The sequence below is a fragment of the Panthera uncia genome (genome assembly GCF_023721935.1).
Source record: "Panthera uncia isolate 11264 chromosome B2 unlocalized genomic scaffold, Puncia_PCG_1.0 HiC_scaffold_24, whole genome shotgun sequence".
In the NCBI taxonomy this organism is placed as follows: domain Eukaryota; kingdom Metazoa; phylum Chordata; class Mammalia; order Carnivora; family Felidae; genus Panthera; species Panthera uncia.
In genome coordinates this window covers 24,626,111-24,643,998 of record NW_026057580.1, presented here as the reverse complement: position 1 = coordinate 24,643,998, position 17,888 = coordinate 24,626,111, and the positions used below count along the sequence as shown (strand labels likewise).

The 17,888-nt window shown below is 38.3% G+C and overlaps 1 protein-coding gene across 2 annotated transcripts in view; it reads right to left on the bottom strand.

Annotated features, from left to right (window-relative positions):
- The window catches only part of RAB23 (RAB23, member RAS oncogene family), a 38,186-nt gene that overhangs the window by 8,838 nt on the left and 11,460 nt on the right, over positions 1-17,888 (bottom strand). For both annotated transcript variants that reach the window (XR_007462550.1, XM_049652862.1), the window contains exons 3-5: positions 13,918-14,003; positions 2,524-2,680; positions 914-996 (exon numbers count right to left, since the gene is read on the bottom strand). Coding sequence is in view for 1 of the 2 variants with exons in the window: in XM_049652862.1 (XP_049508819.1) it covers positions 914-996; positions 2,524-2,680; positions 13,918-14,003 (326 nt within the window). In the remaining variant the exon portion in view is untranslated. The remainder of the gene's footprint in view (positions 1-913; positions 997-2,523; positions 2,681-13,917; positions 14,004-17,888) is intronic.

The window sequence follows — 17,888 nt, the reverse complement described above, 5'->3', positions numbered from 1 at the left end:
GGGGGGGAGAGGGAGGGAGAGGGAGAGAGAGAGAGGGAGAGGGAGAGAATCCCAAGCAGCCTCCACACTGTTGGTGCAGAGCTCAGCACGGGGCTGAAACTCATGAAACTGAGGATCATGACCTGAGCTGAAACGGAAAGCCTGATGCTTAACCGACTGAGCCACCCAGGCTCAGTTATATTTTTAACTGAACCACCCAGTTATATTTTTAAAGGTAAAAAACAAAACAAAACCCAATGGAGTTTTGCTATAGAGAGTAACAACTATTCAAACACATCAGTAAAGGGGCACCTGGGTGGCTCAGTCAGTTAAGCATTCAATTCTTGGTTTCAATCTCACAGTTTCGTGAGCTCAAGTCCCACATCAAGCTCCACACTAACAGCGCAGTGTCTGCTTGGGATTCTCTGTCTCTGTCGCTCTCTGCCCCTCCCCCACTTGCACTGTCTCTGTCCCTCTCAAAATAAACAAACTTTAAAGAATTAATTAAAAAAAAAAAGACATTAGTAAATAAGCATTCTAAGAAGCATCATCATGCCTTTAAATTTTCCTTAATGATAGGGGCGCCTGGGTGGCTCAGTCGGTTAAGCATCCGACTTCGACTCAGGTCATGATCTCACAGTCCATGAGTTCTAAGCCTCACATCTGGCTCTGTGCCGACAGCTCGGAGCCTGAAGCCTGCTTCGGATTCTGTGTCTCCCTTTCTGTAACCCTCCCCCGTTCATGCTCTGTCTCTCTCTGTCTCAAAAATAAGTAAACATTAAAAAAAAAAAAATTTTTTTTAATTTTACTTAATGACAGGTGATAAGAAAATTCTGTTTGCATTAAATATGATTTCCAAACAATACAACCAAAAAACCGTAAGCAGAATAAAACAAACTTCCTGCTATTAATTTTTTTTAAAAAGGCAGTTTACCTTCAGTCACATTTAGATCTTCTTTCACTGATGTTCTGTAGAATCTTAGCTTTAACTTTTTTGCCAGTGCCTCAGCTTCCTCACTATATATAAATTAAAAGAAAAAAAGTGCTTACAAAGGTACTTTCTGATAGCTTGTTTTAAAAAATCATATTTATTTTATTTACTGAATACAGCTTGAGGTTGGGGGGGGGGGGGTTGTGAGACCTTCCAGACCAGTTCAAAGCTATGTTCTCAGTACCTGAGCACAACTTTTAGTTTTCAGTACTCTTGTAGAATAAATACCATTATGCTGTCACTTCTATAGTCTCAAACTCTAGGCTTAAAATAGCTAAATATCACTTTTTTTTTATATAATACTTAATTTTCTCCCTTGTCTTTAAAAACATTTGAATTTAACTGCACCCTGATAATCTTACACTGCACTCCCTTCTTCACTCTTGCTCACTATGAAACCACTTTCCTGACAAAGCCAAAGTTACTTTATTAACAACTGTGTCTACAAGAGGGGACTGTAGTTTTATTATGACTCCTGATCTTAGTTTTATTAAGACTGTAGTAGCTCTACTCTAAAATGGTTCTCAAGGATTCCACCCCATGCCTCACCCTCCTCCTGGTCTTCACATCCTTGTATAGTTTCCTCCCCCACTGGAATCGAGGTTGGTCTGTGTCTGTGTGATCAATAACACACAGAAGTGACAGCAGGTGACTTCTGAGACTAGGTCATAAGAGACATGATGGCTTCTGCTTTGCTCTGTCTTGAATCACGGGATTGGGGGAAGCCAGTTGCTATGTTGTGACAACACTCAAGCAGCCCTGGGGAGGTCCACATGGCAAAGAGCTAAGGCCTCCTGATAACGGTCAAGTGATGAGCCAACATGGAAGTAGGTCCTCCAAGCCCCAGTCAAGCCTTTAGATGACTACAGTCCTCAGCAACATCTTGACTGTAACCTCATGAAAAACCTGAACCAAAACCACCTAGTTAAGCCACTCCTAAATTCCTGACCCAAAGAAACTGTGAAATAACAAATTTTTGTTGTTTTAAGCCGTAAGTTTTGGATTAATTTGGTACACAGCAACAGATAACTAATATAAGAACATACAAAAAAATAAAGTAAAAACCAAGCACAGATTTTCAAAGCTAGCAAAAAGTTAACAACATGCTGTACAAATACTTATAGAATTATCTAGATGCTCTGTTCACAAATTTGAGCCTACTTCTGAATATACAAAACAACGTGAATCTGAACTACTTACCCATTTAAACTCATCCACACAGGATAGCTCCATGCTTTAGATATTAAAATATACAGGGATGTTTTTCTTAACATTCTTATTATATCTAGATTTGACTTAACATCAAGTGCTGGATTTGTGGTATAAGACATAAGACTAGAATTCTAAAAGGGGCTTCAAAATGTATTCCTTTAATTTGTTCTACTTATGACTTAGCGCAAACCCAAACTGATCACGCAGAATAGCGCACAGAAAATTTTAAGTATAAGGTGGTCTCTATAAAACCTCTCCTAAATTTTTTAATGTATGCATAAATTAGAACAGGTTTTAACTGTACAGAATTACCACCTCCCCCTCAAAAGTGGACACCTTACTTCTTTATACAAGAGTCATCCAAGAGATCAATCTTGTTTTGCACAAGCACAGTTGGTATATCTCCAACTTCAGCTACGACTTTCTCTCTCCAACTGGAAATTGCTTCAAAAGATTCCCTGTCTGTGGTAGAAAATACAAGCACACAAGCCTGGGCTCCTGTAAGGTCACAAAATAAAAATGTTATTTACATTAATGAAACAATCCTATATTTAAACAATTTTTTTAATTGAAGTATAATGAAGATACAATATTATATTAGCTTTAGGTGTATCAAGACAATTTTATGTAAATAAATATTGAGCTCATCTTTGTAGCGTTCCGCTTATTTTTAACATTTAAACTCTATTTTCCAATTCAAAGAACCAGTGGTTCTCAAAATTATGTACAAGTCTCAAAACTATATTCTTGTTAACTGGAATTTAAATAAAAACTTGGAAGAAAAAAAAATTCTCTAGAGAGAATGGTAAACTAAGTATGAATGTTCCTGTTAATATCTATCATTTGCTTAATTTCTTTTAGCACATATTTAAGAAAAATCTATGAGGAAAAAGTCATAATTTTCTCACTGTATTAACTTTTTAAAAAATATGTATTATTTTATTTCAGTAGAATACCAGTGATGTTAAGGAACACGATTTAAAGACCAGCACCAAGGGGCCCCTGGGTGTGGTTCAGTCGGTTAAGCATCCGACTCCAGCTCAGGTCATGATCTCACGGTTCATGGGTTCAAGCCCTGCAAAAGGTTCTGTGTTGACAGCTCAGAGCCTGGAGCCTGCTTCAGATTCTGTGTCTCTCCCTCGCTCTGTCCCTCCCCTGCTCATGCTCTCTCAAAAATAAGTAAACGTTAAAAAATTGTTTTGAAACAAATAAATAAAAAATAAAAACCAGCGCCAAAGTTAAATATATATATATATATACATATATTTTATATATACATGTTATATATATATATATATACATGTTATATATATATATATTAGATTATATATAACATGTATATATAAATTATATGTGTATATATATTTAACATGTATATATAAAATAGAGAAAAAGGTTTAATTTCATTTTTTATCCTGTTTAATTGTATAATTCCCATTCTCACTGACAATATTTTAACTTCCAATTATCACATGAGGTTGATAATATCTAAGATTGAAAACAAGCAGCAACTTGCTAAAAGAAGCCCTTTTATTTCATTTTATTTTTAAGTAGGCTCTATACCCAATTAGGGGCTTGAACTCACAACCCTGAGATCAAGAGTCATTTACTCTACTGACTGAGCCAGCCAGGCACCCCTGAAAGAAGCTCTTTCATAAATGATTAGATGTTGAATTAATCAGGCAGCATGCTGACAAAAGCAGATACATAAGTAACAAAAGAAAATCATCTTTGGGTTAAAAGGATTTCCTGGAATTGAGGCACGTTTTCTTACTGTTACTCTTTCCTTCCAGATTCCTCAGGTATAAGAATTTCCTAAGATTCAAAGCATACACACCTGGACTACCAAGACACTCTGAAGGGAAAAAAGGGTTTACAAATCACCAAAGCAAAGCAAAAGAGGATGAAAGAGAAAAACACAGTTCACTACTACTGTAAAAGCAGAGGCTTCACGTGGGAAAATCTTCCCTACTCTAAAACAGGTTTTAAATCAAAGAATAAATTAATTACAAAAACTGTATAAATTACTACAAAATTGGGGCAGGGGGCAGGGTACAACACAGACAGAGGTACCCTGATACCTTCCAGGAATTTAAGGAGAAATAAAACTGGTAAGATCACACTAGATACTGGTAAATAAATTTATATTTCCTCTAACTTTAATATTTACTTAAACTATAAATAAAACATTTAATTATACTTCGACTAAGAAACTATTCTCTTTTTTTTTTTTAAGACTTACTTTATTTTTTAACTTATCTCTACACCCAACGTGACGCTCAAACTCACAACCCTGAGATCAAGAGTCTCATGCTTTGGCCTGCTTCAGATTGTATGTCTCCCTCTCTCTCTTCCTCTCCCCCACTCACACTCTGTCTCTCTCTCAAAAATAAACTTAAAAAAAAAAAAAAAGTCTCATGCTCTGGGTGCCTGGGTGACTCGGTCAGTTGAGCATCCAACTCTTGATTTCAACTAAGGTCATGATTCTGGGATGGTGGGATTAAGCCCTGCATTGGGCTCGATGCTGAGTGTGGAGCCTGATTGAGATTCTCTCTCTCCCCCTCTGCCTCTGCCCCGCTCGTGCCTCTCTCAAAAAATACTAATTAAACTAAAAGAAAAAAATAAGAGTCTCATGCTCTACTGACTGAGCCAGACAGACACCCCAAGAACTGCTGTTTATTATAAAACTCTATTTAGCTTTAAACCTAGAATTTTATATCCAGTCAATTGTTATTTGAATGAGGGCACAAAAGGACATTTCCAGGGATACAGAGTCTCACTTTAAAAACAAAGAAAGGGGCATGTGAGTGGCTCAGTAAGTTAAGCATCTGACTCTTGGTTTCGGCTCAGGTCATGATCTCCTGGTTTTTGAGTTTGAGCCCCATGTTGGGTGCTTGCACTGATAGCTCAGAGCCTGCTTGCAATTCTCTCTCCCTCTCTCTCTCTCAAAATAAATAAATAAAACTTAAAAATGTTTAAATAAAATAAAATAAAATTAAAAGATGGTCCAGTTTCAAAAAAAAAAACAAAAACAAAAAACTCTTAGAAGTATATTTTAATAATAATGTAAAAAAAAAAAAAAAACCACAACAAACTAAGCAGATGGTGCCAGAGATATGGGCAATAAGAATAATTAAGAAAAATGTTGTTTAAAAAAAAATCAATGATTGGGGAAACTGAGTGGCTTGGTTTGTTGAGTGTCAGACTCTTGATTTTGGCTCAGATCATTGATCCCAAGGGTCATGGGGTAGAGCCCTGCATCAGGCTCTGCGCTGAGTGAGGAGCCTGCTTAAGATTCTCTTTCTCCCAGGGCACCTGGGTGGCTCAGTCGGTTAGGCATACGACTCTGGCTCAGGTCATGATCTCTTGGTTCATGAGTTAAAGCCCCAGGTTCATGAGTTAAAGCTCTGTGCTGAGCTTTCAGCACAGAGCCTGGAGCCTGCTTCAGATTCTGTTTCTCCCTCCCTCTCTGCCCCTCCCCTGCTCGTGCTCTGTCTCCCTCTCAAAAATAAACATTAAAAAAAAATTCTCTCTCCCCCTCTGCCCTGCTCACAAGCTCTCTAAAAATTAAAAAAAATCAGTGATCAACAGATAAAAGAAAAGTATGTCCATAACAACCCAAAATTATTTAGTGGGCAACTCGGTGAAGAGACAACAGAGGAACATGGAAAAGTGCTAAAGTGCCAGTCTAAAGAGGAGGAACATGTAATATATGTTAAAGCAATCAAGGGAGTTTCACTGCAGCTGTGGACAGGTCCTGCCTGTTGTATCTACCCTGAAGCACACGCTGCAGGTGGTACTCAGCTTTTCTGCCACATGGCTTTTTCCTACACTTCAGAAAGACCCTGGGTTATCCTATTTTAAAGGAACAGATACCTCTGGGGAGAAACTTGAATGTATGGGAGGTAGGATAAAACCTCAGCCTCACTATGGTGGGACCATCTTGAGGCATGTCTACATGGTTCCTCACAGGGATTGGTCCCCAATTGCCTACAGTAATAATTAGCTCATTAATGCACCTGCATAGGTTTTTTTCCCTTCCTTCCCCAGTCTCTCACTTCTTCCTGGGATCACCTACCAGAAAAACCAGCCCCAGCAAGTTGTGCCAAGAACTATCTGGCACGATCTGGCATGATTGTGGGGGTGGCATTCAAATTAAGACAGAATCTTAAGTTAAAGGCAATCACCATAAGAATAAAAAGGATTGGTGCTCTGCGCTGACAGCAGGGAGCCTGCATGGGATCCTCTGTCTCCCTCTCTCTCTACCCCTTCCCCACTCTCTCTCTCACACACAATAAATAAACTTTAAAATTTTTTTAAATGAGAATAAAAAGGGAAAGTGTAACTATTAAACCACAGGACAAAAGAAGATGTATCCAAAGTGATGGAGGAAAGAAAATACACACACACAAAACCCAAACAAACAAAAAATACAAAGCCTGAACCAAGATGACAGAAATAAGTCATGACAAGAGCAGTTACAATCTCAGATGGCTCCTCTGAAGCAGGATGGTTCAACTGACAGGAAGCCTTAGACTGGACGCTGCCACCACCTTAGCTTCCTTAACCTAAATCAATTACCAAAAGGAAAAACCAAAAACACAAGACAGACAACCTGGATTACTTCTGGAGATTCAATAATTCTGACAAATGATAGACAACTACTTATTTTAATTTCCCCTAACTGAACATTATCATCCATACATACAGATAAATACTCTGTGAAATTGTGATGCATTATGGTTCTTTTCTGCTTAGGAAACCAGCACACCTCCTCACCATAAAAGCCCTTTACACTATATACTTTAAAAAGTTAAAGACCCTTTATAGAAAATTTTTACGTAAGTGCCAATAAAACAGATGATAAATAACAGATTCCAAGTATGTGTGGAAAGATCATTCTTTGCACAATTTACAAAGGAAATGATCATAAATCCATTATACAACTTTGGAACTCCCTCAAACACTTCAAGAAATTTTTTTTTAAGAATTGAGACAAAGTGGAAACGATTTTTTCAGAGAAAATGCTATCTACTCCAACCCTTCTCTCTCATAAGTAGCATGATACTTGTTCCCAGCAACTGGAGGACACTCTGGTTTGATGGTGCTGAGATTCAAGGCTGGAAATGAGAGCAAAAGGGCAAGACCAACAGACAGAAAGAAGAGAGCCACACTTGGGAGTAACTGCGCTCCTGCCAATGGCAAGACAAAGAATGCACACAAATTTCATATGGATAGAGGTGAACCACATCTAAGAGACAAGCTAGCATACTCGGTCATCTTTAACTCACGTCCAACAGGACCGCTTATCAGGTGATGGGAACTTTGCATAAAGGAAGGTGGAGGTGGGGGGCGCCTAGGTGGCTCAGTCAGTTAAGTGACTGACTTCAGCTCAGGTCATGATCTCACAGTTCCTGAGTTTGAGCCCTACATCGGGCTCTGTGCTGACAGCCCAGAGCCTGGAACTTGCCTCAGATTCTGTGTCTTCCTCTCTCTCTCTGCCCCTTCCCTGCTCACACTCCGTCTCTCTCTGTCTCTCAACAATAAATAAATAAGGAAGGTGGAGGTGGAATGTAAGTCCCACAAAGGGGAGCAAGGGAGCAAAGCAACTGCAAGAATCAAGTACAAGTGCTCAGAAGCAATATCCCTGAAACTGGGAACCTTGGAAGAATCCAGAACAGTCACCTAGAGAAAGAATCATCTTTGAACATCTGCCACCCACTCAGTCGGTTGAGCTTCGGACTCCTGATTTTGGCGCAGGACATGATCTCATAGTTGTGAGATGGAGCTTCGCACTGGGCGTGGCGCCTGCTTCAGATTCTCTCTCCCTCTACCCCTCCCCCTACCACATGTGTGTGTACTCTTTCTCTCTCACACACACACAAGCGCACACACACACACACACACGAAGAAGAAGAAGAAGAAGAAGAAGAAGAAGAAGAAGAAGAAGAAGAAGAAGAAAATAATGTTAAAAAAAGTTAATAATGTTTTAATTTCTCTGTTGCAGTCATCTGGACATATCTTACACCCCTGATATTTAAAGGCAGCTACTGTTTTCTACCCATATATTTTTAAAAGATCTGTATTTTCCCCACTATTCAATCTTACTTCAATACCACCTACCCTAAGAATCACATGGTTAGAAGTTACTCTGTCATCATAGTTAAGAGTAAGCCACCCACAAAAGATTCACTTGTAATAATTAACAAACTACTCCACTTATCCACACATCACAAACACAGAGATATGAATAAAGTTGTGTCAATTATAAGAACACCATTAGCAAATATTTATTTCTCTTATTTTTAATTGTTTATTTATTTTTGAGAGAGAGAGAGAGAGAGAGAGAGCGAGCACGAGCAGGGGAGGGGCAGAGAGACAGGGAGACACAGAATCCCAAGCAGGTTCCAGGCTCCAAGCTGTCAGCACAGAGCCCAACAGGAACCACTAGATAATGACCTGAGCCGAAGTCTGACACTCCAGCCACTGAGTAACCCAGGTGCCCTAAAGCACACAGATTACATAATGAACCAATCTATTACAGATTCCATGCTCATACAATTTCGAAACAAATCTAAAGGATTTGCATAGTCTAATTCAGTTGTTCCTTAATTTTTGCATTTATAATTGAAATTCATAAATAGCTTCTTGTCTAGAGCTATTTCATTTTCAACAATTTATATTCACTTAGGTTTGTGAAAAAAGGTACTTTAAAAAAGTTTCCTTCTATTTATGGACATAATCTCAGATAATAGGTCTCAAGTCTGTAACCTCATTTTCTATATATTGTTAGTCAGGAACATTTCTTAGAACCAAATCATAGTAAAAACTATGATGAAAATCTGTATTATACTGTATATAACTTTCTATACAAGGAATGATTTCTACTGCCTAGGGTGGACTTCTTAAGACTTTAAGAGGAATCATTTGGGATTCCAAATGGTCCTATGATCTGTGCTCTGTTCTTCACAAGGTTATTTTTCAACATGTCTCACTATACAATCAACACAGCATTCTAAGAACATAATTAATCCTTTAAGCAAAGGTTTTTGATATCATAGGTCTTTCAAATGAATTATAGTAACATTTTTCCTCTTTAAATATAAACTTTTAAAATTTTTATATATTTTGGATGATACATTTCTAGGACATTTATCAGTAAGTCCTAATTTTATGAGGCATGGTGTTACTATCACTAAATCACTATCTTATTTAATGCATTCTTCCCAGCCTTTATCTTCTCTTCCTAGTCTTTGCTTCTATTTAATTACATCATTATTTGAATCTATGTTAGTGGCAAAAATTGGCATCCAATTCCCCTCCCTCCCCAAGAACACCTCTCCCTCACTGTATAGTAGACACATGGTTTAGGCAGGCTGAACCTACACTCTGCTCTGAGGGAGTAGGCCCTAAGTGCACCAAGCCAATTAGGGTAATCAAATTCCTCTGACTACTTACTGTGATCTGGTCAAGGGTGATCTAATCAGATAAAAGCTCAGGACTTATAATCCATTGTTGTGGGAAGTGATCCTTTCTCCCAAGGATGTGAACAAAGAATGTGGCTTCCATTGTTGATGGTAGCAATCTTGCAACCAAGAGGAAAATCAGCATGAGAAGGAACCCCACAAAGGGAGAGAGGGGAGCCGGGAGAATCAAAGAGGTTACAGTAAGAACAAACCATAACTAAAAGCTATGATACTTCCACTTTTCTTTGTAGTTTAAGTCAGTTTGAAATTGCTTTTCTGTTGTCAGCAACCAAAAGCATTCTGATGAAACCCCAAAGAAAAGCATAGAAGAATATTCAGTATGCCATTTCTCAAATTCACATATAATTGCCACTGGGATGGGATGTTTATTCTTACAACTTAGAAAAAGAAGCTGAAACTTAAGACCTGTCTCAGTATCCCACTTTCTTTGCCATTTAACATGGTTGACTAAAAATTTACATTTTAAGAAAAGCTTTTAACAGACGTCTATTTATATGCTTAAGATCACTTTAAGTTAAAATGTTAAATGTAGGAAAATCAAAGCTGTTTAAAGCCTTTTAGGTGAAATGAAACCAAGTGGAAAAAAATTTAAACATCACCCATAGTAAGTTAAGATGTAAATACTAATAATTATGGGTTCTCTTTTTAGTTTCTGGCAAAGAGTGTTTTTTTGTAGAGGTAGTAAAGAGAAACTGATTTGTGGACACCTAAAAAGCACTAAACAAGAATTACATGACAAGCCAGACGAGTCCAATTTTGAAATTTAAAAGATAATAATGTTGAACACAGTCTGAAGGGAAAAACTGAAGAAAGCATTAATTCCTCAACTACAGTGGATATAAAAATATTTTTAGGGGCGCCTGAGTGGCTCAGTCGGTTGAGTGTCCGACTTCAGCTCAGGTCATGATCTCATGGTCTGTGAGTTCGAGCCCTGCGTCGGGCTCTGTGCTGACAACTCAGAGCCTGGAGCCTGTTTCAGATTCTGTGTCTCCCCCTCTCTCTGCCCCTCCCCCACTCGTGCTCTGTCTCTGTCTCAAAAATAAATAAAAACATTTAAAAAAAAAAATATTTTTAGCTACCTGGTCTTTTTTTTTAAAACCAGGGACCCAAGTGATCTACTTAATTCTACAGTTCCCACATTTTCTCCTTTTTATTTATATGCAAATCAAATCATTTTTGACATTTGATCATTTTTGCCTTTTTTCAAGTTAAACTTTATTTTGGGTCAGTTATAAACTAACACAGTTTTGCTTTATAAATTAGAGATACATATGGTAAATACATTCTCCACAATTATCCATAACGGTTAAAAAGTAATACTGCCATATAAAATTGTCAAAAGCTTAAAATGAGAGAACCCAACCTATCTTTTTTCCTCACAAAAGAACATATATTTCATGCCGAGAACTTAGAGAAAAAAGCTAAATGAAAACAATGAAAATCTCATATACTCCTACTAGTTTACACCTAGGCTGTTTGTTTTGTTTTTTCCCGTGTGAATGGGGTGAGGGGATGTGGTGGTAATAACCTAAGAAAATACAAATAATCTTACTCAAGAATTAACTTTACTGGGGCCCCTGGGTGGCTCAGTCGGTTGAGCTTCCAACTCTCAATTTCGGCTCAGGTCATGATCCCATGTGATCCAGCCCCATGTCAGGCTCTGCACTAAGTGTGAAGCCTGCTTAAGATTCTCTCTCCCTCTCCCAGTGCCCCTCTCCACTGCGCACACACTTTCTCTCTCTCTTAAATAAAATAAAATAAAATAAAATAAAATAAAATAAAATAAAATAAAATAAAATAAAATAAAACAACTTAAAAATGTCAAAAAAAAAAAAAAAGAATTGGGGCATCTCGGTGGCTCAGTTGCTTAAGCATCTGACTCTTGGTTTTGGCTCAGGATGTGATCTCACAGTTCATGGGATCGAGTCCCATGTTGGGCTCTGTGCTGAGAGCGTGAAGCCTGCTTGGGATTTTCTCTCTCTCCCATGCTCTCTGCCCCACCCCCACCTCAAAAATAAACATTAAAAAAAAAAAAAAAAAAAGAATTAACTTTATTTTTAGGACCTTTAGCATCAGTGCTTATGAAATTAATAATTTGATAAAAATCCCATCTAATCTAAGAGCTTTGGGTACTAAGGACACAATTCCTGCCTCATACCATGTTATAGGTGCCCAAGATCCAAACTGGCATGCATCGGAGAGCAACAGTCCAAACTACTGCAGGTGGGAAGCTTTTAAGGACACAGTAAATAAAGTGAGAAGTAGTGGTGACATTATTACAATACTACCTGGTGTACCTCTCTTAATTTCTCAAGGAACCAAAATGTCTTCTGAGAGTAGGCAGTAGAAGTCAAGTTTCCCTGGTACCAAGTTGGAACAGCAACTTCTTTGGTGGTTTGGATGTTTAGCACAATTGTGTTTTCATTATACCTCAGCTGCCATTATTAATATAAATCCCACATTTTCAAAAGTGGGAAAAAACAAGATATATATTCAAAAGCGCCAACACACTATAAGACTACATGGTATTATATCAAACCTCCAGTTATTTTGTTCTCATTGCAATTACCACTGGCAATGAGTTGGAGAAACACTGTAAAAGCTTGTCATAAATTTCAAAAGGACAAAATTTTATAGGAAACTTTAAGTTCCATTTAGAAATTTCAGTTTTTGGGGCGCCTGGGTGGCTTGGTCGGTTAAGCGTCCGACTTCGGCTCAGGTCATGATCTCACGGTCCGTGAGTTCGAGCCCCATGTCGGGCTCTGTGCTGACCACTCAGAGCCTGGAGCCTGTTTCAGATTGTGTCTCTCTCTCTCTCTGCTCCATCCCCACTCATGCTCTGTCTCTCTCTGTCTCAAAAATAAATAAACGTTAAAAAAAAAAATTAAAAACAAACAAAAAAAGAAATTTCAGTTTTTCCCCTACAACCCAGCAATTGCTCTAGTAGGTATTTATCCAAAGGATACAGGTGTGCTGTTTCAAAGGGGCACATGCACTCCAGTATTTACAGCAGCACTATCAACAATGGGCCAAGTATGGAAAGAGCCCAAATGTCCATCAATAGATGAATGGATAAAGAAGATGTGGAATACTCCGTTGTATATAACGGAGTATTACTCAGCAATCAGAAAGAATGAAATCTTGCCATCTGCAACAACTAGAGTCTATTATGCTAAGCGGTATTAGAGAAAGACACATATCATGACTTCATTCATATGTGGAATTCAAGATACAAAACAGATGAACATAAGAAAAGGGAAGCAAAAGTAAAATAAAAACAGGGAGGGGGACAAAACATAAGAGACTCTGAAATATAGAGAACACTAAGAGGGTTGCTGGAGTGGTTGTGGGTGGGGGGATGGGCTAAATGGGCAAGGGGCATTAAGGAGGACATTTGTTGGGATGAGCACTGGGTGTTATACACAGGGGATGAATCACTGTATCCTATTCCTGAAATCATTATTACACTGTATGCTAACTAACTTGGGTGTAAATTTATAAATGAATGAATGAATGAATGAATGAAATTTCAGCTTTTCTTGAGGAATTTAACCCCACATTTTATTCTTAAATCCTATAGGTGTAGTTCTTTCCTTTCACATGTATCTTACGCCTTTCTGAACTCAGAGCACTGAGACAGCTTTATCCACGCAATTTCATGAGTCATAACAAAATGTCATCTTATTTGCAGGGATTTTGCTTTCTTTCATGCTAGTTCCCACTCTGACCATATAGTCATCTCCATATGGTCAGAAATAGGCATTTATGGGGCACCTGGGTGGCTTAGTCGGTTAAGTGTCTGACTTCGGCTCAGGTCATGATCTGGCAGCTCATGGGTTCCAGCCCTGCCTTGGGCTCGCTGCTCTCAGGTTATAGCCTAGAGCCTGCTTCAGATCCTCTGTCTCCCTCTCCCTGCCCCTCCTGTGCTCACAGAAGCTCTGTCTGTCTCTCTCTCTCAAAAATAAACATTAAAAAAAAAAAAGGCATTTAACAGTTTCTAACTGATTAGAACTGGGAATGCCTATGTGAGTCATATAATTCCAAGGCAGAGACAAATGATCTATAGTACAAAGTATTGTTTACCACTCAACAAGATCATTAGAATAGTGACCTAAGAGATTTTTAAAAATGCTTTGAAATTAATTTAAGTATTCTTAAAAAGAAACCCTTCTAATGTGGAATAAAAAAAAGTGAAGTTCTTTGTTTACCCAAAAGAAAACGCCCCCTGCAAAATACCCCACAATTTACCTCGATAGTAGGCCTTTGTTATTGCATCAAATTCCTCTTGACCTGCTGTATCCCATAACATTAGTCTGACATCTTCATCATTAACTCTGAAACAAGAGATGAATTTATGTCATATGTAAAAGAAAATGTCTTCAGCAACATAACTTTGTACCTATTTTTATTTTTCAAAGATTTGAAGGTTTTAAAACTACATTATTGGTGTTCACTCTGAAAAAATCTGAGTGCTTTTAAATATTGATACTATTACCAATAGTGAAACTAAAGGGGGAAAGACAGTCCCTCAAAGCTATAACTTTATACATGATTTGAGCTTACCTGTCCTGTTTTCTCCTTTAACACCAGTCACAGACAGTGGTGGCTCTCAGATACTGGCACTGGCAAGGGGATTCCCTTAGGTTAATACTTGCTCTCCTCTTGCTACAAAATTCTAGTGGGTTCTGGCGTACAAGTGATACAATAAGAATAAGGAAGGAAAGAAATGAAAGAAGCAAAAGACAGAAGTGAGAAAAAAAGAAAGAAAGAAAGAAAGAAAGAAAGAAAAGAAAAGAAAAGAAAAAAGGAAAGAAAAGAAAAGAGTGACAATGGAAGGAAGAAGCAAGAGGAAGCAATGAGCAAAAGCAAGCAGTTTACCTGCTTGGTTGCCCTTCAACTTATAAATTTACTTGTCATACACTCCATTGTCTTATTCCTGTTCTATAAAGTCACTGCAAATGCTGCATTATAAAATACTGAAACACTGCTCCCAGGGAAATACAGGGTTAGGTTCTTGTAAGCCCTGGTTACATTCTCCCCAACCAATAAATATATAACCTTGGTTTTTTGTGATTCTGTTTAAAGATAGCTTATTTAATGCATATTGTTTATTCATTAATGTTGAAGTCAAAGCCAACAGCACTGTAACTTACGCCTGAATGACGCATACCTAACATACATATTTTCTCTATAAGGCACATCATAGCGTTCTTGTACTTAGGGAAACTAGATGGCACTATGCTTGGGGCCATGTTAAACAGCATCACCTTCAACAAAAAGCACAAAAATGTGGGACAAAAACAGACACACAAAAAAACACTTGTTTATAATATGAGAGATGAAAAAGGAAGTCACCTTGTTCAGTCTAACCTGAGAACGTGCATGTAAGGTACCAAATATTTGCTGCTCTGTGCATATCAATGAATGACCACCAAAGCACTGACCATATTGATTCTGGGATTACAAATAAATTTTAGCAAGTAGATGAATTTGCAAATATGGAATTACAAATAACAAGAATCAACAATATACTTAAAATATAAATATGGACTCTACAAATAACAAGGATCAACTATATACTTAAAATGTTAATTTGGTTCAGATAACAAGTACAAAAATAAATACTATTAAGACTTAAAATGAATCCTCTTAAAATATCTGAGAAAGGAAGTAAACACAGAAGTATCTTTAAAAGAGGGAAATAGGGGCACCTGGGTGGCTCAGTTGTTAAACATCTGACTTTGGCTCAGGTCATGATCTCAGTTCATGAGGCCAATTCCCACATAGGGTGAGCTTTAGCCCCGCTTCAGGTGAGCTCTGCGTCTCCCTCTCTCCCCTTAGCTGACTTGCACCCTCTCTCTTTAAATAAATAAATAAATAAATAAATAAATAAATAAATAAATAAATAAGGATAATAAAATGCAAATTAGAAATTGAACAATCTTTAAAACAATGAGCACAATTATCTTTAACGCTAATGTCTACGCTAGTCAGATTTGTTTAATGTTACTTATTTCTGGGACTCCTGGGTAACTCAGTCAGTTAAGCATCTGACTCTTGATTTTGGCTTAGGTCATTATCTCACGGTTCATGGCTTCAAGCCCGCAATGGGTTCTCTGCTGTCAGTGCACAGCCCGCTTCAGATCCTCTGTCTCCCTCTCTCTCTGCCCCTCTCCAACTTGCTCTCTCTCAAAAATAAATACTTAAAAAATACATATAGATATGGGCGCCTGGGTGGCTCAGTCATTTGAGCGTCTGACATCGGCTCAGGTCATGATCTCGTGGTTCGTGGGTTTGAGCCCCGAGTCGGGCTCTGTGCTGACAGCTCAGAGCCTGGAGCCTGCTTTGGATTCTGTGTCTCCCTCTCTCTCTCTGCCCGTCCCCTGCTCACACTCTGTCTCTGTCTCTGTCTCTCAAACATAAATAAATATTTTTAAAAATTAAAAAAAAATACACACACATATACACATGCATGCTTGGGGTATGGGGGAATGGGCATAATGAATGAAGGGCAGTGGGAGATATAGGCTCCTAGTTATGGAATGAATAAATCACGGGAATGAAAGGTACAGCATAGAAAATGTAGTCAATAATATTGTAATTGCATTGTATGGTAACAGATGTAGCTACACTTGTGGTGAACATAGCTTAACCTACAGAGAGTTGAATCATTTTGTTGTATACTTAAAACTAATGTAACATTATGTGTTGACTATACTCAGAATAAAAAAAATTAAAATAAAATTTCCTTAAAAGTTCTGAGGACTAGGGGCGCCTGGGTGGCTCAGTCGGTTAAGCGTCCGACTTCAGCTCAGGTCACGATCTCACGGTCCGTGAGTTCAAGCCCCGCGTCGGGCTCTGGGCTGATGGCTCAGAGGATGGAGCCTGCTTCGGATTCTGTGTCTCCCTCTCTCTCTGCCCCTCCCCCGTTCATGCTCTGTCTCTCTCTGTCTCAAAAATAAATAAAAGTTAAAAAAAAAAAAAAAAAAGTTCTGAGGACTAATGACAAAAAGTGTCACTCTTGACATGTTTTAGAATCCAAATGGATCTACTAAAGTAAGATTTCCTTTTCATAGGAGTATTTAATCCTGCCAAATCTGCTCTTATTTCTTTAAAACAAATGATCAATTCTCGAACTTCCAGATAGTCTTAGGATCCCATAATATAAGAGCTGAAAACTATACTGAGAGACAGGTAATTTCCCTTCCACATAAAGCAGGCATGCCTCATTTTATTGCACTTCGCTTTACTGGGCTTCACAGATACTGTGTTTTTTACAAATGGCAGGTTTTTGGCAACCCTGCATTTAGCAATCATATCAGCACCATTTTTTCCAACAGCATCTGCTCACTTTGAGTCCCTGTGCCACATTTTGATAATTCTTAGAATATTCCAAATTTTTTCATTATTATCATATTTGTCATGGTGATCTGTGAATAGTGATCTTTAATGCTACTACTATAATCGTTTTGGCTGCCACAAACCACTTCCATATAAGATAGCACACTAAATGGAACAATGTTGTGTGTGTTCTCACTGTTCCACCATCAGTCATTCCCCCATCTCGCTCCTTGGGCCTGCCTATTCTGAGACACAGCCATACTGAAATTAGGCCAATTAATAACCTTACAAGGGCCTCTAAGTGTTCAAGTGAAAGGAAGACCCACACATCTCTGACTTTAAATCAAAAGCTAGGTGGCTCAGTCGGTTAAACGTCCAACTTTGGTTTGGGTCATGATCTTGCAGTTTGTGGGTTCGAGCCCCGTGTCGGGCTCTGTGCTGACAGCTTAGAGCCTGGAGCCTGCTTCGGATTCTGTGTCTCCCTCTCTCTCTACCCCTCCCCCACTCGCACACACGTGTGCGCGCGCTCTCTCTAGAAAATAAACATTAAAAAAATTTTAAAAAGCTAGAAATGATTAAGCAGTGAGGAAAGCATGTTGAAAGCTGAGAGAGGCTGAAAGCTAGGCCTCTTGTGCCAGTAAGCCAAGCTATGAATGAAAGGAAAAATTCTTGAAGGAAATCAAAGTGCTGTCTCACAGGTGCCCGGATGGCTCAGTCAGTAGAGCATACAACTTGATCTCAAGCCCCACATTGGGTGTAGAGATTACTTACATATTTACTTACTTACTATCTACTAAATAAATAAATCAATAAGCAAGCAAGCTACTCCAGTGAACACGGAGAACGTAAGAAAGCGAAACAGCTGTACTATTTATATG